The 26,166-nt window shown below is 33.6% G+C and overlaps 2 protein-coding genes across 2 annotated transcripts; both read right to left on the reverse strand.

The window, feature by feature from the left end:
- Positions 1–3,272: 3,272 nt before the first annotated feature.
- Positions 3,273–16,477, reverse strand: LOC139520577 (myrosinase 1-like). Its single transcript, XM_071313365.1, has 8 exons — positions 16,272–16,477; positions 14,844–14,971; positions 13,708–13,986; positions 13,118–13,301; positions 11,708–11,920; positions 6,642–6,762; positions 5,989–6,173; positions 3,273–3,832 (listed from the first exon to the last, which is right to left on the reverse strand). Exons 1-8 carry the CDS (start codon positions 16,423–16,425, stop codon positions 3,537–3,539), a joined length of 1,560 nt encoding a protein of 519 aa, XP_071169466.1. The 5' UTR covers positions 16,426–16,477; the 3' UTR covers positions 3,273–3,536.
- Positions 16,478–17,756: 1,279 nt separating this feature from the next.
- LOC139520578 (neuronal calcium sensor 2-like) lies at positions 17,757–25,940 on the reverse strand. The gene is made up of 4 exons (XM_071313366.1): positions 25,801–25,940; positions 23,920–24,033; positions 22,993–23,262; positions 17,757–18,061 (listed from the first exon to the last, which is right to left on the reverse strand). Exons 2-4 carry the CDS (start codon positions 24,025–24,027, stop codon positions 17,861–17,863), a joined length of 579 nt encoding a protein of 192 aa, XP_071169467.1. The 5' UTR covers positions 24,028–24,033; positions 25,801–25,940; the 3' UTR covers positions 17,757–17,860.
- Between the last annotated feature and the right edge of the window lie 226 nt (positions 25,941–26,166).

A 26,166-nucleotide genomic window follows, 5' to 3' on the forward strand; every position in this document is an offset into this window, starting at 1 on the left:
GCACCTTTTTTGTTTAAAAAACTATGAAAAATAACAAGGATTTCATAAGATTTTGAAATATGGCTTTTTAAATAATATGTAATAAAAATATGAAAGGAAAAGTAGGGGTTAGTGGGCATTTTTTTTTAATGTTAATACATGGATAAAACCAGAGGATTCTGAAAATCTGGCAAAAATTCCAAAAGTAGAGGAGCAAACATCCTTAAAATATTTCAACGCGGTTCTGTCAAGAATACAACTTGAAGACTTAGAGATGTTGCCGAAGTACTTTAACAGATATTAACAAAATAAAAATGAATATCGTGAACAGATTGGTTCATGAAATTTTGTAACTTCACATAAAACTATAATTGTTCCGCAAAGTGGGTAAACTGGGATTAAGGATGCTATCGGGAAAACAGGGTATTATGTTGGTTAGAAACAAAAGGAAGACTTTCCTTACGACAATTGAGGGAATGCATTTCAATGTTGATAAATAAAATAGAATATTGTAACAGTTGTAAACTAGAAGTTAACAGTCTGCAGTGTCCCATCCTGCAGTAAACACCATCTTGAATATTTAAAACACCCGTTTGACTGCGCGGAATGTATCAAGACGCGTAGCTATTAGTCAGGACAGCAACCAAAAATCTGTAGTACCTAAATTTCAAGTAAAAATTAAGTACTGTAAAATACAGGTACCTAAATATTACAATAATTTTAAAGTAACAAAATAGTACTGAATATTAAAAGTAGATTTCCGGTACTGCAGATTTTTAGTACAGAAATAGTACCTATGCAAAAGTAGCTGTGTAAGGGATGACCTTTTTTTCCGGATGGGACACATGAGGATTTTTTTACGGATTGAGAACGGAATATCATTTTTCACCTCTTGCCAAGTTGACACTTATGTTTTCGCTTTTGTACATAGCTACCTTATGAAATTTTTGGGGAAAGAATATTTCCCCTAACCCTTCCACTCTAGGAAATCAAATTTGCGTCCCCTAAACACATGTTTAATTCTTAAGAAATAAGTCCGTGAAAATGACATTAGTTACTTAAGTATTGAAAAACCTTAACCGATACTTCCTTATTAATACAATCTAAATGGATTATTCGGTTGTAGAGATTGTTAACCTAAAAAAAAACTCAGCATACATGTGTACCGGTATAAATAAAATAATATTAATATAACCGGACGTGTAAGTCGAAACTTAGTAATCAATTTTTTTGCACTTTATTTTCTGATTTACACAATATCGTCCCTTTCGGTATTAATGTTTACTAAAAGAGATGACAATTTTCGTCATGACCACAACAGGGGGTCGACATACAATCGTTTGCGATATAATATTCTGCGCCGATGATTTTCATAAAATAAATATTCATGCTCTTGTCCTCTTCTTTAGGCTTGATTTTGGCTTTATCCGTATTCCACCGCCACCTCAAATGTTACGGGACGGATTATTGTGTTAGGGTGAACACAATACTGGTATCTATTGTATAATCATGTATTCTGATATCTGTAAATAAAGGCAACATTAGTATACCGCTTTACGAAAGTCATAACCGATTGAGAGAAAACAAATCCGGATTACAAACTAAAACCGAGGGAAACACATCAACTATAAGAGGAAAACAACGAAACAACAGAAACACTGATATGAAAACAAACGATAATGCAACACACACAGAAAGAACTGTAAAATAACAACTGCCTTTTTCCTGACTTGGTACAGGACATTTTAAGAAAAAACTGAATGGTGGGTTGAACCTGGTTTTGTGGCTAGCACACCTTTTATGGCAATGTTAATTATAACACTAAAATAACACCTTCACATGACAGGAATATAGTACAAATAAATGCAAGTTTATTCAGGACAGAAAAGTTCCCAATTAAACAGTTCAGTACTAGTAGTACATTTCGACAGTTTAACCACTAAATGAAAACGAACACGTTAAACACAATATGCCATCACACAGAAACAGCACAACAGAATCACGAACTGTCGTCCATACGACTTTATCAACGCCACACAAATTTTGAAGGTTCTGAATGAATTCTGCTTGATACGAGTACAAAAACAAATTGGACAGTAGTGATGCACAATTAGTTCCCATTGGAACACCAACTGTATGTTGAAATATCAAAACCATCAAACTCAACAAATATCTTGTCGATCAAAAAGTCCAATTTCTGATAATATCATCTTCAGTATGTTTTCTGGTAGATTCATTGTGGTTTTTCACAAAATAAGAATTATTATAACCCTGAACAAGAAATAAGAATCTACGATTCCCATTTTTTTATTCAGACTTGAAAAGCTCTGTTTAATAAATTATTTTATCTGTTAACCCTGGTGTTAAGCCTCGGTCACACCTTACCGGATAGCTCGAACGGACGCCTAACGGATAACTTTTTTTCAATCCGTTAATGTCCGTTAGACGTCCGTTCTTATCCGTTAGACGTCCGTCCATATCCGTTGCATGTCCGTTAAGCGTACGTTTTATCCGTCGATGTCCGTTCTGTCCGGTGTTCAAACCTTTGAACGAACGTCCAACGGATAAAATGTCCGTTGAACGTCCGTTAGGCGTCCGTTTTGTACGGTACTCGTCCGTTTCGTTTCCTTTTTGTATCCGTTACGTGTCCGTTAACACATCCGTTGGAGGCCTGGAAGATAAATTCACCAACGGACTTCTACCGGACGTTTAACGGATAAAACGGATGATGAACGAATCTGAAACGGATAAATGCCAATTGAAAATTTCGCGTCAGAAATGCCAATTATTGGTATGTCAGATTTCTTAAGGTTCATGAATTCTTATTATTCATAATCAATCTTAGAGTATAGGCACGTCAACACAATCAAGCAGTTCTTATTCAGGCCAGACATGCACTGCCCTTTGGCGGAATTTTGAAAAACAAACCCAAACCAGTTACACAGAAACATTTTGAATATTTATTCGATTTACATGTATTATTATTGTCTTTGATTTTTCCGTATATCTTGTTCATCCGTTTCATCCGGTACGCTTCCGTTAGGTGTCCGTTTTATGCGGTACTCATCCGTTGGATGTACGTTCGACATCCGTTCTGTCCGGTACTTGTTCGTTTCTCGTACGTTACATATCCGGTGTGTGTCCGTTATGCATCCGTTACACGTCCGTTTTATTCGGTCAGTACATCAACGGACTCCCAATGGATAACAATTTTGTCAACGGACAGCTTTTATTTTCATCCGTTAGGCGTCCGTTCGTGCTATCCGGTAAGGTGTGACCGAGGCTTAAGTTACAATATAATTTTACTGGTGTATAATGGAAGCTCAAATGGCATAGCAGCTACGACATTGGTTTATTATGGAAGCAGATAAACTAATTATCACTAACTTAATTAAATGCAAGTGAAAGTAGCGTGCATGATTGTTTACTGAGTAGCCCGAAAACGTTTATGTACAATACTACAGCGTTACAATAAAACAAATTTATTTTTAATGCGATGATCTAATTAACTCCCCTTTTGATAAGCAGCATATATACTGAGTTCAAGTTGTCCTTGATCACTCTTTCAAAATACAAAAGAATGAAACACACAACCATATTAACATAATAAAGTTTTGAATATCACTGCTACTGCTTGAAGCAGTAGTACTCGTTCCAACCGGATGAAATCCATTTTGATTTACTATTTCGGTGTATGCTGCAGCTGAACGCTTTGGTGTTCTTGGTCTAGCAGGGTCGCTGAAGTCTGTGGAATGAAGTCCAAACTTCTCATGAAATCCTCTATTCCATTCGAAAGTGTCCAAAAGACACCATGCCGTATATCCAAAGACGTTACAGCCATCCTGTTTTATAGCTGAAAAACAAAATGTGTTGAAATATTGGTAGATTGCAAAATGGCAGAAATAACAAACGTATAACCAAGACAACATACCATGCGCAGAAAAGTGACAAAAGATACCAGAGGGACATTCAAACTCATAGATAGAAAATAAACAGACAACGCCATGGCTAAAAAGAAAAAGACAAACAGACAAATAATAGTACAAAAGACACAACATAGAAAAGTAAAGACTGAGCAATACGAACACCACCAAAAAAAACTGGGGGTGATCTCAGGCGCTCCGGAAGAATACAGATCCTGCTCCAAATGTGGTACCCGTCGTGTTGCTTATGTTATTATAAATCCGGTAGGTCACATTCAAGAAAAGGGAAGAGTATTGTAGTAACGACATAAGGAACAAATCCGATATCATCTGTGAAACGGTTATTCCATAACGGTCAACCAACTCGTGATGGCGTCCGTAAAATTTACGAAGATATGATTTCAACTTCACCATTTGAAACTCTTGGTTCGATGGATTCCTTTTGAGCAGCAATCCTCTATCAAGGAAATCATGATAGGAAACACATGGCCTGGAATATCCTATCAATTGGAGATATAATTAAAACTCCGTATGAAGAGGGGGTACAATTTGTTCCCATTGGAATTCCGACAGTCTGTTGAAAAACACCTCCTCCAAACGTAAATCAAGAAATCAAGAAATCAATCACCTCGATAACGTCAGTTCCAGTGATTTTTTTGTTTGAATCAGAGTGATTTTTACAAAGTAGGATGTATCCCTCCCCAAGGCAAGATACTTACATAGACGTTCGCCATGATTTTTTTTTATGAAACAAAGTAATATCTTTCAGAAGGTTAGGTTGAAATTATTTCAAAATGTTTGAAATTAGTTTTGTTTCTCTCTTTACATTTGTTTATGGAATGACATTGACATGAAATAAAGTAATTCACATTGTACATAAGAGTCTAGCTACAACAAGTTTAATACATATCGGACAGACTAACGACTGTACACAACATACAAAATACGCAAAAGTATTACAATTTGTGAACTCAAACTATACAAATATATAAAATCGTATTGACATATATTATGGTTTCGTCAGGGTCAGTCGGTCCTTTCTAAATGTAATACAACAAAGAGGTCCTTCGTTTCAAATGATTTCACTCAAGTATACAGGTCATCTTGAAAAGATTTTTTTTAGTTGGATAAAATTCAAGATTACTTCTCTAATGAACAACACACATTGCACTTTCGGTTCCCCTTGGTGCTTTTACACGTTTAGACTTTGCGATTCTTATACATGTATTATGCATGTGATTTGTAACGTTAAGAAAATAATCATTTTGAAGGAGGAGTATTAAAATCTTGCAAAATTACATTTATAATTATCAAAGGCACACTTCACTTAGATCGATAGAAGTATAAATGTCATAGAGATAACATTAACAAATTGATTGCACTACAATGATAAACGATACTACTGTTTGTTATTTCAGGTAAGGATGAAGATTTGTGCCTATCGCCCACTTGTAAACCCGCTGCATTCGTTTGCCCCTGTCCTAAGTCAGGAATCGGGTGTTAAGTGACGACTGTTTGTGTGGTTCGAAGTGTTTCTCGTTTCAGTCGTTTTTTATATAACTGTTGGTTTTCCTGTTTGAAGGGGTTTACAATAGTCATTTTGGGTGCCCTTTATAGCTTGCATATACACTCATTAGACATCTTCTTATAACTATATTATAGTAAACAGAAACTGATTTAGGAAGTTATCGTACGTGAACTTATGGAATTTTTCCTTAATCTCTAATCTTAAATGTTTCGAACTTTCTTACTTCTGACAATTGACCTTGTAAATAAACTAACATCAGATTTCATTTTTTTTTTTTTTTTTTTTTTTATAAAAACTTCTGTGTAAGCCAGATACAGCTCATATACGTGCCCAGTTTGGACAATATTAACCAAACGATAACTATTTTATTCGATACATTTTTATTATATGCTATTAAAAGAACTACACCCTTTGCGAGCATCAACATGAATCCATAGATTATACGAAAATTACTATTTTATGTAAATATATTTTAATGCATTTAACATTGAATACGTACTTGAGAAAACCTATTGAAAATCTCCCAAAACTTGCTGTTTTCAATGTTTGACTACTTACCTTTAAGTAGTTGGTTGATGTACTGTCGGTAGTAATAAATTCTGTGCGGGTCATTGGTTGTTCCATTATTATCAGTGATTCCATTTTCAGTTATAATTACTTTTGGATTATTGTATTCTTTTTTAATCCAATTTAACATATCCCTAAAACCCCACGGCACAACTTTCAACCAGTATGATCCTGACCTACAATATAGAAATTATAAATGTTTCGCATGTTAACTTGATCCGTTTTCTATATCTAAAAAAAACCTCACTAAGAACAATTAAGATTACTTCTACAGGTCACCTCACAAAAAAGTAAAATCACAAAGATACCGAACTGCGAGGAAAATTCGAAACAGAAAGCCCCTAATAATACGGTAAAATCAAAAGCTCAAACACTTCAACTTAGTTGGTTTGTTCCCTTGTCTAATATTCCCAATATACAACACCTCCACGAACAAAAACGTTTTATTTTAAGTGTTCTTTTCGATCTTCAAAGCTCCAAAGCGCTAATATTAAAGTCATTTTGAGATGAAGAGCAATAATAAAACCGCCTTTTTATTGCGGTTTTTGTGTTTGTGTCATGAATAATTATAAATATACAGTTATAATTTCTTTCCCTATTAAAAGCTTAAGTTAGTTGATGACTCAAACTTAATGACCACTTACCCTGTCCACGATGGATCTCTTGATAGCTGTAACCGCAAATCACCTGGAAAACCAAACTCCTGCTTTGCTGGTTCTACTAAAACGGTCGTGTAGTGGTTCAATCCAAAAAAATCGAAGCTACCTAATAAGAAATTCAAGTAAATCTGTAAAGGTTCATCATAAGGAATTGAAAAATATGGCCGTGTTTACACCTCACAATTTACTATGAGTACAGACCTATCTGTAACAACAAAAGCAACTATTTGCTCCTATTATTGATAGCTCTAAGTGGAGACATTTAATTAAACCCAGGACCGCCAAAAAAAGAAAGTGTAAATCCCTGTGGTCTATGCGAGCATCCAGTTACATGGAACTGTCGAGGAGTGTGCAGCGACGGGCGCAACATCTGGCACAACAACTCTTGTATAGAACTATGTTCAAAAGATTATGAACTTCTTGAAAAATCCAATGTACAGTGGATATGCTGTAAATGTAAAAGCATGAACATAAGCTCATTCACCTTTAGAAGCTACGAATTAGAAACATCAAACATGTACGAACAAATAACAGGATTGGACTCCACTATGGATTCAATATCATCAGTCTTCAGTCCACTGAAGTCTAGTTGCCCAAAGAGTGGAGACATATCATCACACAACAAGACACGATCATTCATAAACCAAAGGAAATCACGTCTCAGTAGTAATCCTTACGAGATACAAGCAAAATCAAACCTCCGCATCATGACAATTAATTGCAGGAGTATAAAAGATAAAAAAAAAACAAACAACCCAGGAATTTGAAACAGCACTCCACTACTTGAAACCAGACATAGTATGCGCCACCGAATCATTGCTAAAAGGAATAAAACCAGGATCAAACCCAACAAAAGAAGCCGTAATGTCAAGCGAAATATTTCCATCAAATTACAATGTATACAGAAACGACAGAGGAACCCTTGGAGGGGGCGTATTTGTACTTGTTGAAAAATCCATCACATCAGTAGAACAACCATCCTTAATCACTGACGGAGAAATGGGTAAAGATTAAAATAAAAAAAACAACAAAGACTTGCTAGTTGGATATTTTTACATGCCACATAGAGATCAAAAACACCTAAATGAACTGCAAAAGTCACTCGAGAAGGCCAGAACTAATGGAAACACCAATGTCATACTCTCAGGAGATTTCAACTGCCCTGACATCATATAGGAGACAGGAACAGCCCTTGGACCAGACAGAGAAATCCAACAAGGACTAGTTGATATTGCGGAAACATACAACCTGACACAAATACACACAATGCCAACTCGTGAAGGAAACCTCCTAGATCTTGTATTTGTTACGAACCCAACTCTATTAAAATCCTAAAATAAAGTACCAGGTATATCAGACCATGATATTATCATCACCGACCTGGAAAAAAAAGTACACCATCAAAAAAGCTTACCAAGAAAATGTTATATATACAAGAATGCTAAATGGGACCAAATTAGCATCGACCTTAAACACACCCTAGAAGAGGTCAAAGAAAAACATCATCAAGGAGCTGAGGTACATCAACTTTGGGACACCTTCAAAAGTCAGCTACAAAAAAAACCAATGAATACAAACATTCCAAATAAAGAAATAACATAAAAAAAATAACATCCCATGGATCAAACACAGAGGAAAATGCTAAAGAAAAAACAGAGGCTATACAAACAAGCCAGAAAAACAAACAAATGGTCAAATTATAGGTCTTTTCAAAAGGAAAGTAAGAAACAACTGAGGAAAGCAGAATATGAATACGTCAATCAAAACATCTTTGAGGGCCTAAACAACAATGACACAAAGCCGTTTCGGAAGTACATTAAATCCAAACGCCAGGAATAGCACCATTAAAAAAGGGAACCAGTCTTGTCAGTGATATTAAGCGGAATGCTGAACTCCAACTAGAACCATTCAAGTCCTTATTCACAATAACAACAGACACAAACTAACCAACAACAAGAATACGAGCTAACATTAACATAACACCATTAACGATCGACCAAAAGGGACTGGAAAAACTATTGAAAAACACCAACCCAAACAAAGCCTCTGGACCAGACAACATCCCAAACCGCATACCCAAGGAATGTGCTGAACAACTAGCACTCATCCTGCAAATAATAATGCAATGCTCGCTATACACAGATGAAATACAAAACGACTGGAGAGACGCAAACATATCCAGTATCTGCAAAAAAGGAGACAAACATCTAGCAGAAAACAAAAGACCTGTATCATTAACATCTGTCATCAGCAAAATTTAAGAACACATCGTATGCAGGCACATTCTAAAACATCTGGAAAAAAACAAAATCCTAATCAATTTAAACCACGGCTGCAGGTCAGGATACTCATGTGAAACCCAACTGATAACCACCATCAACGACTTCCTACAAGAACATGACAAGAGACACCAAATCGACGTAGGCATATTCGATTTCTCAAAGGCTTTCGACACAGTACCAAACAACAAATTATTACACTAGTTAGATCAATACGGAATTAAAGGAAACACACACAAATGGCTTAATAACTTCCTATCCTAACTGCAAGATCAATGCGAACCATCGTAGAAGGCGAATCATCTAGCGAAACAACAGTTGACTCTGAGGTCCCCCCGGGCACAGTCGTAGGACCAATCCGGTTCCTGCGCCACATCAATGACCTACCAGACAGTGTAACGTCATCAGTAAGGCTATTTGCCGACGATTACCTACTATACAGAACAATTAAAAATAGCCAAGACCAACAAAAACTACAAACAGATTTGGAACAAGTAGAAATCTTGGCCGACAAATGGAGGATGCGCTTCAATGCCAAAAAGTGATATGTTCTATCCATAAACAAATTCTACACGCTTAACAAATACATCCTACAAGAGGTACAAGTGAACCCGTACTTGGAACTCCAAATCTCAAACGACCTGAAATGGAGTTTCCACATAAATAACATCAGAGAGAAAGCCATGCCACCTTGGGCTTTTTTAGAAGGAACCAGAGGCATGTAGGAAAGTGTCATACATATCCCTAGTAAGATCGACAATGGAATTTGGCGCAACAATCTGGAACCCATATATGAAAGGGGATATTGACAAATTAGAACATATCCAAAACAGAGACATACGATTCATCAAGAAAAATTACAGGAGTCGAGACACAGGGTCCATAATTAACATGAGACGACAACTTGAAATGGAGACGCTAGAGGACAGAAGACACAGCCTCCGTCTTATTCTGATTAACAAGGTGGTTGAGGGACTGGTGCCGGCTCTGCCAGCCGACAATTTTGTCATACCAGTACGACCTAAACGAACGATAAAAGCCAAAACGTATTCAAATTTTGAAACTGACAATATTATCGAACGACAAGTTATCAATAACACCAGAGGACTAAAAGTACCAAACAGCAACAAACCACAGTATAAACATTCATTTTTTGTGGAAACAACTATTCACTGGAACCAACTACCAGATAAAGTTGTGCAAGCAGGTTCTGTAGAGGGATTTAAGACCGCTCTACAAGAACACCGCCCATAACAACGGCGCTCTTCTCCACCGTGTATAAAAGACTAAACAGGATTCTACACGTACCACTACAGATACAGATAAAGACAAACTGGTACATCTAGGAAAGTTTTAAAGCATGGCAGGAACTAGATATATAAAAGTTATGTAGTAAAAGTTTTAGATAATTAAAAACTTACCTGGATTTTGATGTTCAGTTTTTTCCAGTCTGCAGAAGACAGCAAAAAAAACAAACACCCGAGTTTCTTTTGATACGGTCCACTCATTTACACAGTTTAAATCACTTACTGTCTGTAGATGTCAATTGTCCATCTATTGTCCATTTAAATCAATACTTCTCACAACATGTATTATATGAGGGGAGATTCTCAAACCTCTTTTCCAACTTAGTTTATTTTGGCACCTTCTTAAGGAACGAAAAAACAAGACAGCAAAATCTAGTAAAGTTTATAATTTTCTAAAACATAAAATGCATTTAAAATTTATATATCTAGTTCCTGCCATCCCTTAAAAAGGTTCATAGATTTGTCTGTACTGAGAGGAACATTTGTGGTGTAAATACGATCATATTAGCCAAAAGGTTATGATGAAAATTTAAGGCATAGCATGCCCTAGATAAATAAATTTCAAATGTGTTTTATGTTTTAGAAAAATAAAAACTTTCCAGGATTTTGCAGTGCACTTTTTTTCATTCCTCCTGAAGGTGCCAAAATAAACTAAGTTGGGAAACAGGTTTGAGAACTTCCCCACAGGTAATAATTGAAGTGAGGTATTGATTGAGATGGACAATTATAATAGATACATTACAATAATTGGTGATTTAAACTGTGTACCTGAGTGGACCATATCAAAGGAAACTCAACTGTTCGTTAATTTTATCATCTTTTGCAGGGACTAAAAAAGTGCACAGCAAAATCCAGTTAAGTTATGAATTTTCTAAATCATACATTGTCTTTGAATACTATTTATCTAGGGCATGCAATGCCTTAAAACTTTTCCAGATGCACAGGTTTGTCTGTGCTCAGAGTAAATTTTGAGGTGAAAATACGGCCATTTTACGCAAAGGGTTCACATGAACTTTAACACAAACACTTAACACTTACCTCGCGTAAAGATATCTAGAGCTTCACGTTTAGAAGCTTTAAGGCTACAAAATAAAGGAATGACTACGTTTTTACCCTGTCTATGAAGAAATAACATTCAAAAGAGGTAACTTCGAATGGAAAGAAAACATATACAGTTATTTCATTTTTCAGGAGTAAATTATGAAAAAAAACCATTGAAGATGTCACAATCCAAAGTCATGACAAAATTATGTCTATGAGCTGATAGACAATAAACTTTCAGTCAATTAGAAGAAGTGTTACATCCAAATTCAATAAATCTTTTTTAAAAAGATTTTTTTATTTTTTTTAAGTGTTTTCAAACCATATTCAGAGACTTATTTATGATTGCGAAAATCTTACAAGTCGCTCAGATAAGAATCAACTTCATTTCAAAAGTATCATGCACAATTAAAAGACGACACACCTTTATTGAGTGCAATCTCCTGTGGTGTAAACTTAGGCAAACGATCACCAATGTTGTCCTTCATAACCTTTGGATAATCGCCATCTTTGTAGATAGGATGAGCAAACCAACCAAGCATGAACTGTTGTCCACGCTCTGCAGCATCGATGTGTTCTTGGTTACTTTCATTTTTAGGATGCATAGTATCAGAATTCATCGTTATTCCCACAATACCTACAACAAATTTAATTTTACAATGATTGATGATTACCGCAGCATTTTGTTGCAAATCATCTCATCATGTTGGAGGAAAATTTAAAATGCGCATTGCATACTAGTATTTGGATACGTTTGGGATAATGAAGAGTGATATAAGTGTGTTCCACTAATTTCAAACAATAGGGAAGTAATAATTAAAAGTGATCGTTGTTTCCAAAATGATGCGGAACTAGTTGTTTACTTTCTTTGAAGATAAGGCGGAAAAAGTCAACAATGTGTGGCTTGAAATAGAAATGTTGTCACTAAAGTCTTATTCCGACCAGCAGTACGTAAACCATTGACAAAGTCGGTTGTAGGTTCAGCTAAGTACGCATCCATGTCTGGTAACTGGGGACGAGATATCCAATTCATCGTGCAAAGGGAGTGCAACGCCTTTTACACGTTAAAAAAGGGACGAAAGATACCAGAGGGACAGTCAAACTCATAAATGAAAATAAATTGACAATGCCATTTCTCAAAAATCAAAAGACCAACAAACAAAAAATTAGTACTAAAGACCCAGCATAGAAAACTGAAGAACCCTCGAAATAACTCATGTAGGGATCCGCGTAGTTGGCTAATATCTGACCCTATTCAATGCGGTCAAACCCCTATTTTCCCGTGGCACTCCAAATTTCTTCGAAGCTTAAACACGTGGCATCTATTACATGACATACCAAGTGTACTTTTCTCCTCAAGGGAATAAACTTTTACCCCTCCCCATCAACAATATTAAAAATTAATGAACTCTCTTTTTTGCTATATAAACTACTAGGATGTGGTAGCTACATTTATGCTTGCCAATGATACAACTTACTCACCACCAGAGACCTAATGATGTAGAAGCTAGCAACTACAATATAAAGATTGTATAGGCTGACTGAAGCGTCGATTTCGGAGATTGCGTGAAGCTTTAATGAACATAGCTGACCGTATGAGGTATATGGCTGTGTTAATTTGTGGTGTCATTTGGTTTCTTGTGGAGAGTTGTCTCGTTGGCAATTATACCACATCTTCTTTTTTATAACTCCTTATTCCTATATATGCTCTAAGTAACACACCTGATCTTTATTCTCTTTATAAATAAGCATAGAAAGCACTCAATCAATTAAAAGTATGTACAAACACATAACTGATTTCAGTAGGTTGACACTATATAGGATACTACGATACCTTTCTGTGTAGTTTTATACCGGTGCTTGTATGTATCATATGCTTTTGCATGTGACTTGATAATGTGATGACCACACCTGTACGGTGTTACAGAAGGTTCTTTGATACCGGGTGCATATTCCGCGGAACCGTGTCCCATCCAGCAGATTACCCAGGGTTCATTAAACGTAATCCAATGTTTGACCTGTTCAAAGTAGAAGTTTTTTTTTTAACGAGTTTTATTGTCATGTACTGTTTTTAAACTTATCTAGTCAATACATTAACTTGAATATGTCGTAAATAGCAATTAACTTTGTCTACTATGAGTTAAATGTTATAGCCATGACGAAAATTACTCACGGTCAAGGCAGCCATATTTAAAGTGTTTTATTTTCCCCAATGATCAGCAATAATGGTTACATGTATCTCATTTGACTCTAATGGATTAGAAACTGCTTAACTTGTATGTCATGTATAATACGTTATTACAATAACATTATTTCAAACGGTTTCTGATTCTGGGGTATCTTTTTATGAAAGATCTACAGTGTCTTCAAACAGATACAGGGTCCTAGAGATGTTGAGAAATAAATTAACAACACACAACGTACCCTGTCGCCAAATGTTTTAAATGCTGCGTCTGCATAGTCGTTGTAATAATCTACTATATCAGAGCCATTCCATCCTCCAATCTGTTCTTGAAGACTTTGTGGTAAATCCCAATGATAGAGAGTAACTAAAGGTTTAATGTTGTACTTAATTAATTCGTTGATAACATTATTATAGTAATTGACACCAGGTTGGTTTAAGCTTTTGTTTCGACCAGTTCTATAAGCTATTGGATCTGGAATAATCCGTGTCCAGGCTATTGAAAATCGGTAAAAGTCAACCTGAAAGACAATCAAAACAAGTAAATTATATTTATATAGACTACGTATTATCTCTATGTTTAACGTAAATTAAACCGTGATGCGAAGCAAAAAAGAGATCTGGAGAAGACTGAAAACGACACTATAGATATTATTTCCTGTGCATAAGGGATAATTATAGCTTTGTCTGTTTGGTTTTTTTATAGATTTTTTCAAGTACCTTTTAACACTGTCACAGTTCCCTCACATACATGTACAGTTACCCGAAATACCTACCTTATGATATTCAGTAGTAATGTGAATCTCGACTATAGAGCGTATAGTCGAGATTCACGTTGATAGTAAACATGCATATTTAGAGTTAAAAAGTATATATATGGTACTAATAAGTGATATATATTTAAAAAATCTGAGATTTATGATAATAAGGGGGAGGGACTATAGGGGCTCAAAACAGGATCCTGTTCTTAAGCACCTGTGATAAGATCGCTAGTGCTCTCCGACCTTTAATCATGAATTCGAAGCTTAATTTTTGAAGTACGACAAACATGTTAATGCAAAGACAAAATTAATTTCAATCTTTATTTATATTTCCAACATGTGTTAATCAGTACATAATTTTAATGTTCCAAATTAACTTAAAACTTGTTGACCAACCAAATTCAGACATGTTGTATACACAAGTCCGATAAAATATCCTTACTATACTACATGCAACTATATAAGTTAAGGCTGAAACAAATAAAAATTGTTCAAAAACGTTTTTTTTCTTCTAAAGTTAAGCGGTCACTAATACAATTTAATGTGTTTGTCTCCGACAAAGCAGACAAGGAAGATAACTCTAACTTTAATTCTATCTTTACAAAAGTAGAACTTGCCCCGAGACTTCTGATCAGTTGAATATCCTCCATATATTTATGATAACTGTCACATGCTATATCTCCTGTATCGTTATGCCAGTTATTATTGTCATGACTAAATCTGTCCCATATATGTTCTGATTTTCCTGGAGATAAACATGAATAGTGGAGAAGTTTGGATATACATTCATAAAGCACACCAATTATAACATTAATTTAAACCATCATAACTAAAACACAAATGGCGACGCATACTTCCTAAGTACTGTCATACAATACTAAAGGTTTACTAAATATGATCTGTCTGTATTTAATTTAACCTGATTAAAGTTGTTTTATTGTCTACAGCACGGTTCAAAATGTCACATTGCTTTGTTTTATTATGTACATATGTTATAAAATTGAGAATGGAAATGGGGAATGTGCCAAAGAGACAACAACCCGACCATAGAAAAAAACAACAACAGAAGGTCACCAACAGGTCTTCAATGTAGCGAGAAATTCCCGCACCCGGATACATATATATACATATATATGTACGTATGTTTTGTTGTGTTCTAAAAAGTGTTACCGTTGGAAATTTTAAAGAAACCACTGAACTGCAAGTTTCGGACCTACTAAAGACTCATACACAATGCGGCGTGATTAACAACTTTTGGAGTGGTACTTTTATTTATCATATATGAAGTTATGTAAGGGGGTCACTCTATAAATCCTCCTCTGCTGAACCCTTCCCTAACATGTTTCAATATAGTGCATGCCTACTTTTGAAAAGTTGATGTACAAAGTGAGATATTTCACTTTTCAATTGTTTGTTTTTTTGCCTGCTATTTAATTTTAATGTTTAACAAACGAAATGGATTTTAGTCATGAATTTTGTAGACTATGCATGTAGACCTTTGAGATCGACTAGTGCTCTTTAGGGCCTCTTATTTTATTTGCTTTCTTCTAGATTATGCATGAGACATATTTCGGAACTAGACATCCACCTTTTGTAGTGAATTTTATTCTAGAAACAAGATTTTTCCAATAACATAAAGGAACAAGATTTGTTTTTAGGAAATGATAATATTACTATTTTTTTTATCAGACTAGAGGTTCTGAATTTCCTTTTGGTGACGATTTTTAACATTTCTTTTTTGCGTTTTTGTTACAACTGTAAAAAAAAAATAGACACTTTTGATCACAAAAGTGATCAGCAAAGCAAGATCTAATAAAAAGTCAAATTTTGTCAATATATACTAAATAGTAAGTAAACGGTCACTCTTTATAGGAGTGAATGGCTTTAAGTTAAACCTCTTGTTTAATTTAAAGATTTTGATAGAAAGCTTTTCATTAGATACAAGTATGTATTAATTAGTACATATTAGTATGTATTCCCAAAACTCCAAGATTTTTTCTCCGACACATTGATTTTAATCAGAGCAATATAAATGATAACGATACCTCCTTCATTCCACGCGCCTTCTATCTGGTAGGACGAAGTTGCCACACCCCAGAGAAAGTCATTCGGAAAAGTATCATGATAAAAATCATCCGTGCCAATCACACTATGATATCCATTGAAACTCAGCAGTACAAATCCAAGGAATATTTCCATAGCTCTTGTACCACCAAATTAGACGATGATAGATATGTTGTCGCTTAGACAGGTTTAGTATCTCTTATATTTCAAAATAACTGCGTTGTTCACTGTTATGTTTGCATATGACTATGTAACTAAATCTTTGTTTATTTATTTATTTATTTAAGTAGATGCACACTTAATACTATATTAGTCCTGTATAATCCATGGTTAGCAATACACCGTTATCAAGATACAAAAAAAAAAAACCCACACAAAGCATCTCTCTCTTTATCTGTGTCATGCAAAATCTCCAGATATTATTATGAAAATCCAGACATTTAATATTTGAATTTAAAATAAAATGTTTTTGCTATACACTATTAACTGATCATAATTATGTAAAATCTAAAATTTTGTTGAAATTCTATTTTATTTTATTTTTTGTCAAATAACATACAACATGCAATACAAAACATTAAAGAAGAATGCGTCTGAGGAGACGAATGCTCCCTCTCAAGCTTGATTTTCAAACGGAATAGACATTAAATGTGGAAAAGCTCGTCTTGAGCAGTTCAACTAGTACCGTTTATACAGCCGATTGCATTGGGTGTAGTTAAAAGTATTATCTTTGGGTAAAATTGCTTGCTAGCTGAACTGTGAAGTCATTATTAGGTAAGGTATAATACCCTTCTTTCGAAGTAGCCTTGTCCTACAGACAGCTAGAAGATTTGTTATCTGTCAGACTCTTAAAGGAGGGTAGTTTACTTAACCTAATAACAATGAAAATTGTTATCACCAAATAATGTTTTGCACGAAAGGAATCTAACAACAATTTATATATATTTGTATTTCCAGCAGATAGAAGCAGACGTTTCCAGTGCTCAGTTTTTTCACTTCATGTATATAATCCGTGTAATCCCGCTGCAATTGTTTGTACCTGTCATAAGTCAAGAATTTGATGTTTAGTAGTTGTCGTTTGTTGATTTGGGTCATAAGACTAAGTGTTTCTCGTTTCTCGTTTTTTTATATAGATTAGACCGTTGGTTTCCGGTTTGAATGGTTTTACACTAAAAATATGTTGTGCCCTTTATAGCCTGCTGTTCGGTGTGAGCCAAGGCTCCGGGTTGAAGACCGTACCTTTACCTATAATGGTTTACTTTTATAAATTGTGACTTGGATGGAAAGTTTTCTCTTTGACACTCATACCATTTCGTCCTATAACTATATAAATACGCAGAAATTCTGGAATTCTGTTAAAAGAAGCATACCCGACACTCCATTTACTGTTAAAATATATAGGACTACGCAAACCATTAACTGTTCAAACATATAGGACTACGTACAAACCTTTAACTTATAAAACACCGAATTTACAAATTTTATAACAAAAATAAGTTTTAATGTAAAAGCAATATTTTTGTCATTTTCATTAATCAAGCAAATCATTATATACAGAAAAATTACGATGTCACGTGTCTTCGTCGTCTTCTTCTGTCATAGTTCCACAGAATATTGCATATAAAACAGGATCTTCCATGAATGTTGTTATAAATTCTACCTTTGTTAGTTTATCGTCAACATTTTTGTCGCATATCTCAAACATTTTCTCAGCTATTTGTTCTGGAGTTGTGTCGTATTTTGATCGTTTCTTCCTTAAAGCTAAAACTGTCTGCAAATACAATGTATATAATATCAAAAATAAATCGTCAAAATAGGACAGAAAATAATTCAAGGAATCAATGTCTTCTTTTAATAGGTTAAGAAATGTTAAACTTGAAATCCTGTAATTGTTTTCAAACCATAGATAAAAACGGGCGTATGACATTTGCGCCGATTTTCAAAATTTTCATTCTTTCATTTGCGCCGATTTCATTTTTTCATTTGCGCCGATTTTATACAGTTGGAAAGCAAGTCCTTGGAAACGTCCGTTGTCGTTAAGCTTTATCAGCAACAATAGCAGGGGGAATTAATTAGGTGGCGCTACAGTCGTCCGTAACGTCAAAAAGTCCGCCAAATCAATCGGCTAAAAGATTGACGTTTAAAGTATGTTTTGCAACTTGTCATGCTTTTATTACAATTAAATTTTAAAATTTGTAGGTTTTGTGACCAATATAATTTCTTTACGACATACAAACATTACAAAAAAGAGCTTGTTATTGCTATTCCTTTATCCTGTCCATTCTAAAAAAAAATAGCCATCTTTTTTGTTCGCCAAAAAAATCGATTTTTCCTAATTTGACGTTTGCGTATCCAAGTACAGAAAAGAACGGTTATAATCTTAAATGAAACCGGGAAACCTATTTCAAATTTATACACTGTTTTGAAGCCATCATTTTTTACTTTTATACATTAATTTGAGTGACCACCAGCCATGTCAATTTGTATCTGGTTTTAGCTACGTTTCTACTTCAAAACAGTAGAGTTTAGCTTCTTTTCATTGTACCTGTTTCAAATTGCTCTAAAATACTGATTTTATTAAAGACATGAATGAAATTTTGATTAAAAGTTGTGGATTTTCACAATTCCATACGATACTTGTATTTTAAAGTAACTAAAACCCCTTTTGATCCCCTACACAAATTGACGGTGACATTGTTTTCTTTTTTCAATATACGTCATGTAACGTTTATAACAAAATATGTGTCAGGGTCATGTGCATAGTAAAAATTTACACATTGGAAAAGTGAAACAACAAACAAAGATCTTCTTTATTGCGTTTAAAGATAAACGTCTTGGAAAATTCTGACCGATCTGACAAATTATTGATAGACTACTGTATTATTGATAGACTACTGTATTGATGGACAAAAGCACAAAAATAGCAATTGAAAATGCATTGCAAAGAAAATTCTGCAGGAAAAAAACATGAAAAAAGAAAATGAAGGTCAGTTAATAAAATCTTGCTTATATTATTATCTCTTTACTTAGTAAGCTATATTTCCATTCTCAATTGTATAGTAATAAGAGCAAAAACTAGCTTATCAAGCCATGTCAGCCAAACAAGAAGTTTATTCATAGAGATGTGTTCTTACAAAATTGAATTTATTCAAATGGCAAATTCTTGTCAAATTTAAGCATCTTTGATCATTATTGAAGTAAAATGCACAAAATTTGTCCCACCAGTTTCATTTCATTTCCTATTACTAGTATTCAGGTAAAGTATATATACAATACTTTGTTTATAAATATGTAATTATTTCAAGAAGCTGATACAGCAACCTGTTCAAGAGAAGAAGCCCCATTTTTTCCAAAAAGTTTATTTTCATAATCTATAAAATACCCTGAGAAATAAGACAAAGGGCTACTGTGCAAGCTAATCTAATAGTTTAATTTTACAATAATAATGATTCTGAAATTCAAAATAGTGTCACTTTCACTTATAATTTAAAGCAAGTTTTTTTACAGAATTTCTGTCAATATTTTTGGTATAAAACTTATAAATCCCTTTTTTGTATTTTACTGTTCAACTAAGAAACATAGGCTTGATTTTAAAGGCTCTCTTAATTTGAAGAAATTTGTTGAGACTCTTGGTCACACTTTATAGATATAAAATATATATGATCAGTACTATTTATTTAATAATTATATCAATTTTCAGAAAGATTATTGAAATTGTATAAACTATGTTTTATTGCATTAAATATAATCAGAAGTGTTTGAAAAAATTCTGCTAGGAATGATCCCATATATAAAAATTACATGTAGTATATTTCATCCGCCAGATCTAATTTCTTTCAATATAGCTAGGTTTTAAATTTTACATGTAGGTGTCATTATCCACATTTCTGAATTGTTTTTTTTTTTTTTACTGCAGTAATATTTTGTCTTTTAATATTTACATTTAGTCCTTCTCTGAAAAATAGGGGGAAGTATCTCTTCTTTATATTATCATAACAATATAGTTATAAATCGAGTTTCGTTTATTTTCTTTCTAATTTTTGTAAAGTAAACTCCTTTTTTAATTTTTATGCATTTTACTGGATTTTATTTTTGACTGGTGATATTAAGGGGAGATAACCACTTGCACAAATCGGCATAAAAAACCACCGCTTCGGTTTGAAATCAATTTGACGTTTGCGTATCCAACATTCTATTGCCGAGATATTCATATCGAGTGTTTGTCTTAATGAGATGCTTTATTAAATTTAAATTCAGCCCATCATTTTTAGTTTCCTAGTAAATATTTAGATTTTTCGTTCAGGAGACTTGACAGTTTTCACCCAAACTCCAAGTTTGCAGATAAAATAAAGAATAAAGGACTTTGATTTGATGTGTGAGCTTTGACGAGAATAAACTATGGATACTCAAGATTAGTTAGGTCAATACATTTTTATTAGGACAATAGTATTCAGTGAGTTAAAATGAGGTTTGTCTCATCCGTTTTTTTACGGAATTTTCACGGTCACGTGACTCTATTGTTGCTGATAAACTTGGGGTCAAACCGTGACCTGCTTTCCAACTGTATAATTGCTCCTAATAGACCACTTTCGAGTTCATCCGTCACCGGCAAAAACTCGTCAATAATACACGCCTTTATGACGTCATTTACCAGATAGAGGGGGTCGCCTGTATCCCTGCACTATTTACGTTCATCAAGCGTCTTAGTGATCGTCTTTGTGCAGGATAAACTAGAAATAATGGTTGCTCTGTAGGTACTTACTGACAATTCCCTAATGACAGCAGTGTTGATTGTCAATTTTGAGAATTCAATTTGCCGAATAATTCGTATAATATAGAATTATAGTTTTCCAACCACTCGCTCAGCATTGGAAGGGAAGTGACGACGCCCCAAAACGCACAAATGACGGTGATAAAAGGGCGTATAATTGACGAGTTTTTTTCCGGTGACGGATGAACTCGAAAGTGGTCTATTAGATTTACAGGTAAGTTAAAATTTGTACATGTACTATACCGTAAAGGTATATTGGTAAAATCTGGTTATAAATATAGGTTTTAGTTTATTTTGAATCATATTATTCCGGAACTTTGCTGTAACACAATGGACATATTGCACACTGTGCACAACGAGCCGAGGAGTCAATTTTTTAACTATCGACGGCCATACACATAAATAAGTATGTGAGCCAGACAAAGAAAAGATGGACTTCGTTATTGACAATTGCGACAAATAAATAAGAGACAAAATCACAAGAAAGGAATATATTAGATGTGTTGCCTATAAATACTCAGCAAGAACAGATTTGTGATTTTAACGTATTCCGTTTTTATTCATGGATTGGAATGCAGTAAATAGATTATCAATTCTTCATTTTAGTATAAACAGAGTGCTTTAATCTTATGTTTTTATCTCTTGATTTTAAAGTATGTGAATATAGTGTGCACCTGGCTAACGGAAGAGGTCTATAATAGTAAATGAAAAATAACATGACTTGGATTGAGGGTTGTCTTATTTGCACTCATACCACATCTTCTTATATCTATTCACCTGTAATTAACCTGTAGTTTACCTGTAAAAAAATCGGCGCAAATGAAAGAAAAAATCGGCGCAAATGAAATGCTGATCGGCGCAAATGCAAAACGCCGATAAAAACAAACCCATAAAATATCTGATGAAGTAGAAATAAATGTAATGTAAAGTAAAATAGCTTAGAAAGACTTTTAGATGTGCAACAATACAAACTACAATAATTCATAATAAGGTTGGAAATTTAAAAACAGATGCGGTTCTGAATCTATTTATATATTTCCTGTTTCTATTACAACTGACTTGGTAACTCGAACCAAGTTATATGTTGTGGTTGCCATCGATATTCTTCCCGTTTCTTTACTTTCCAAAATATAGAGTATATATCTCTTAAGTGATACGATATTACAGAGCTTAACTTTCCTGTCATGATTTCCTTGATATCTAGAGTTGGTGCTTACATAGAGGATTATAAATCAAGAGTTCCGAGTGGTTAAATTGAAATCATCCTTTGGAAATTTTCCTTGCACCATCACGAAATGGTCGACTGTTATGGAACATGTGTTTTACATGTACAGATGACGACAAATATGTTCGTTACCAAATATTCATCCTCTTTTCCTAAAAAATGACCAAACGCATAAGACTTTATCGCAAAATGTATACTTACAGGAGCAACACGGTGGGTGCAACATGTGGAGCAGGATCTTCCCAACCGTTCGTTCGGAGCACTGACCCCCCTTCCGATTTTAGTAGGTTTCGTATTAATCAGTGACTGTCTATTATAATAATTAGTTTCTATTTTTTGTCTTTTATACTGTCATTTGATCGTTTTTTGTTTTTTGACTAAGTATTGTCAGTTTGTCCACTTACAAGTCGGTTGCATTTTTTTGTAGACCGTTTCCGTGTGGCATGCAAAGAGTATGCATATTTTTGATGAACCATCATTATATTTTTGTCATACATTCAAGTAAAATGTATTGTGTCTAAAATATGATGTAATGTGCTGTACCTGTGAACGTGAATGTGTTTATTTATTTGGTTCAATTCAAAATGCATATAGCTGAATACATACAGAATATAGATATAAGAAGATGTAGTATGAGTGCCAATGAGACAATTCTCCATCCAAATCACAATTTGTAAAAGTAAACTACATGGAATATACTTGTTACCTTATAAATTTTAATCATTTCTGGTTTTTCGATGGTACCGTTGCCATCAATGTCAAATAAATCGAACACCCAATTCAGTTTTTCCACTGGATCTGCAGTACATTCATGGTTCAAGAATAATAAAAATTCTTTAAAATCTATTTTTCCACTTTTATCTCTATCTGCAGCACGAAAATAGTTATCAGCAAAGTCGGAACTACTTTCTTTGTAACACCCTTTCAAAAATTCTTTAAAAGCTTCAAGCTTCATATTTCCATCCGGATTGATTTTCTGAAACGAGCCGGGTACAAATCATGTAATAGTAGTTATCAAAGGTACCAGGATTATAAAAGATACACATAATTGAAGAAGGGACAGCTGGCAAAAGAAGTCGCTAATTTTCATCCAGCTATATTTTCACTTGTCAAGTGCCTAAACAAATACTTAAATTTTGTTGTAGTTAGAAAATTATTTTCAGATGTTTCTGATTGCTGGTTTAATCCAAAAAGTCTCTCTCATTCATTTAGAACACTACATGTATGTTGACTAATGTTTTACAACTAGTAACATCAATTTCTCAATTACTGTTACAGACTAGCCTACCATCACCTGTAATGCTTAGAAAAATGATAAATTAAATTGCATTCTATTTCTCCATCCTAAAGAGTCTCAATGCAGACGAGTGTTTAACTAAATTAAATGTTTTAATAACATGACTTTTGTATAATATATCAGAATTATCGGACATTGATATAGTCATTTCCATTTTTCAGAATCTCACTTTTTTATACATCAATTGAAAGAAAATTCAAATCAAATTAATATGTAAATTAGCTGATCTTTTAAAAAATAATTCGATCTTCTATTTATCGTTGCAAAAATTTAAATTACATTTGAATACTCATAATATGTTATACATTTGTACATGTATTTTATGAAACTATTCACCATGAATTCTTTATAAAACTCCATAATATCTGGTTTCTGGAAATCTGTATGTTTTTCTAGATATTCAAAGTCTTTTTCCGGTATATGTTTTCTCATTTGGTTCCCCATTTTTACCTATGATAAAAATGCAACAAGACAAATAATATATTGTATTAGTTAATGCACTTGATTACAGTTTGTAACAGCTTGTCGAACATGTTGCAGCCCACAAATCAGCTAAAGAATTAAGGGACATTTCAACTTTTGCATACATGAAGTCTGACCAGGATTGATACTTTTAAGCATTCACATTAAATAATATTTCTTAATATAAATAAACAATAAATTGCAAAAATGTCTCCAAATTTGCAGATTTGTAATGGGATTCTGCAATCCAAGATGGCGGTATACCATAAATCTACTTTAGTTTTGAAGATCTGTATCTGTTTCCAACTTCTGTATACGCCTCAGATTCCTTATGGCTAAGATGTTTCGTTTGTTAGTTCTCGTCCAATTATTTGATAATAAAAACTGCTTTATTTCACGTCTCAATCAAGTTAACAACCTGTCTTTAGTTGTAATGGCATTGGTGGTTGTTATACACACTTTGTTCAGAAGATGTTTGTCCTATAATTTGACATTTTACCTAAGGTATCGATTCTAAAAAACAACTTTATTTCATGTTTCACGTAAGCTTTAAAAAAATACTCAAAGTTACAAACTGTTTTTTTTTCAGTGCAACTTAGTGGGGAAATAATGCATTTGTGGAGTTAGAAAAGATTGATTGATTATCAGATATTACTAATTTTTATCAATATACACCGTAGCAAAGATAAACATTTATTTTGTGAACATTTAAACATTATAAATATGTTCGTATGATCACTATCATTGCTATATTTTACAGTAACATTGTCAGTTAATTTATTACGGTATTTGTGTGCAAGCTATATAATCTACAATTACCCACAGACATTACGCTATCGACGTCTAGCAAAGCTCTTCAATGAAAACAAGTGCAGTAAGGTTTTACTCCATGTTGAAGGCTTTTTGTGACTTTGAGAAAAATAACTACACCTAAAGCGCTGTTCATTTGCTTATATTTTATTTTCATTTGAGCTTAGTTAATGTGTGTTATGAATAAACGAATTTGTGTCATGAATAAATGCACAATGCCTTTTCTTTCCGTAATTTTAACATTGTTTTTTTGCAACCGAGATAGACATTAATTTGGATGAATCCACTAGTTTGTTGAGATTTAAAGTAAAAAAGTTGAAAAAGTTGCAGTTCTCAGTTTTTTTTAGCACAATTGCTAGATAATTCCCATTAAAATTGAGATTGGAGAAATGTTGAGAATATTATCATATGTTTTATTATTATTTACTCTTTTGATAGAAACATCAAAATGTAATTTACTCAATATCAAACTTTTATAAGTGGATCTTTAAATGAATTCACATTGCGAATTAAGTAATCGCTCATCTAATCATTTAATCTATTTTAATTGAACTTTTAAAATAAATTCACATAATACAATATATAGTACATGTATCCTCTTCAAAGATTCAACTTGTCTTGATGCAAAAAAAAAAGCAGTTTTTCTAAAGGATGTCAAAACCTCTAAAAAGGTTTTTAAAGTGCTCCCGCCTTGTCGACTTTTCAAAACAATCAAATGGTTGCTCCAATTTTATTGACAGAGTTGTCAATAGAATAGGTGTGTATTTCTCTCTATCTTTTTCACTACAATTCCTCAAAACAAATAAAAAATAAAATGAACTTGATGATGAGTCATACTTGCTAACATGTACAAATACTCTGTCGATTGCATACATACAGTGTATTTACAAGATTTTTTGGAATTGATAAGTAGTACTAGTAATTTATACATATATCTTAACTTACTTGCAATATGTTGATAACTAAATATCCTTTAATGCCAATAACCTGTTACATAAGCGTAATCATGTTTCTTTCTGCTTTTTCTGAAATTCACTGTATCACAAGTGCACATGTAACAAAATTGGCAAAGATTATACACGTGTAGTCGTATGTATCTTATTAGATAAATGCGTATTATTCATGATATTGTCAATCTTAATCTCTATCTTATATCATAGTAATACTATATACAAACTGTATTACGTGCATTCAGCACGTACACATACAAAAGGTTACGATATAATAATGCCCCAGTCATCGATTCGAAGTGTAATCTAGCATATTTCAGTTATTTTATTAATAATTTCGTATTTTTCAAAGGCAAAGTAT

This window comes from Mytilus edulis, chromosome 4 (assembly GCF_963676685.1).
Source record: "Mytilus edulis chromosome 4, xbMytEdul2.2, whole genome shotgun sequence".
NCBI classification, from domain to species: Eukaryota; Metazoa; Mollusca; class Bivalvia; order Mytilida; family Mytilidae; genus Mytilus; species Mytilus edulis.

What these genes read in the sequence shown, in the direction of transcription:
- LOC139520578 (XM_071313366.1), bottom strand. Translation starts at nt 24,027, where the DNA reads ATGGGGAACCAAATGAGAAAACATATACCGGAAAAAGACTTTGAATAT. An exon ending in AGTTTTATAAAGAATTCATG is followed by an intron (nt 23,263 to 23,919) that starts GTGAATAGTTTC and finishes GGCTCGTTTCAG; the next exon opens with AAAATCAATCCGGATGGAAA. An exon ending in AAATGATTAAAATTTATAAG is followed by an intron (nt 18,062 to 22,992) that starts GTAACAAGTATA and finishes TTGTATTTGCAG; the next exon opens with ACAGTTTTAGCTTTAAGGAA.
- LOC139520577 (XM_071313365.1), bottom strand. Translation starts at nt 16,425, where the DNA reads ATGGAAATATTCCTTGGATTTGTACTGCTGAGTTTCAATGGATATCAT. An exon ending in GTATAAAACTACACAGAAAG is followed by an intron (nt 11,921 to 13,117) that starts GTATCGTAGTAT and finishes AATTTGTTGTAG; the next exon opens with GTATTGTGGGAATAACGATG. An exon ending in GGAGATTGCACTCAATAAAG is followed by an intron (nt 6,763 to 11,707) that starts GTGTGTCGTCTT and finishes ATTTCTTATTAG; the next exon opens with GTAGCTTCGATTTTTTTGGA.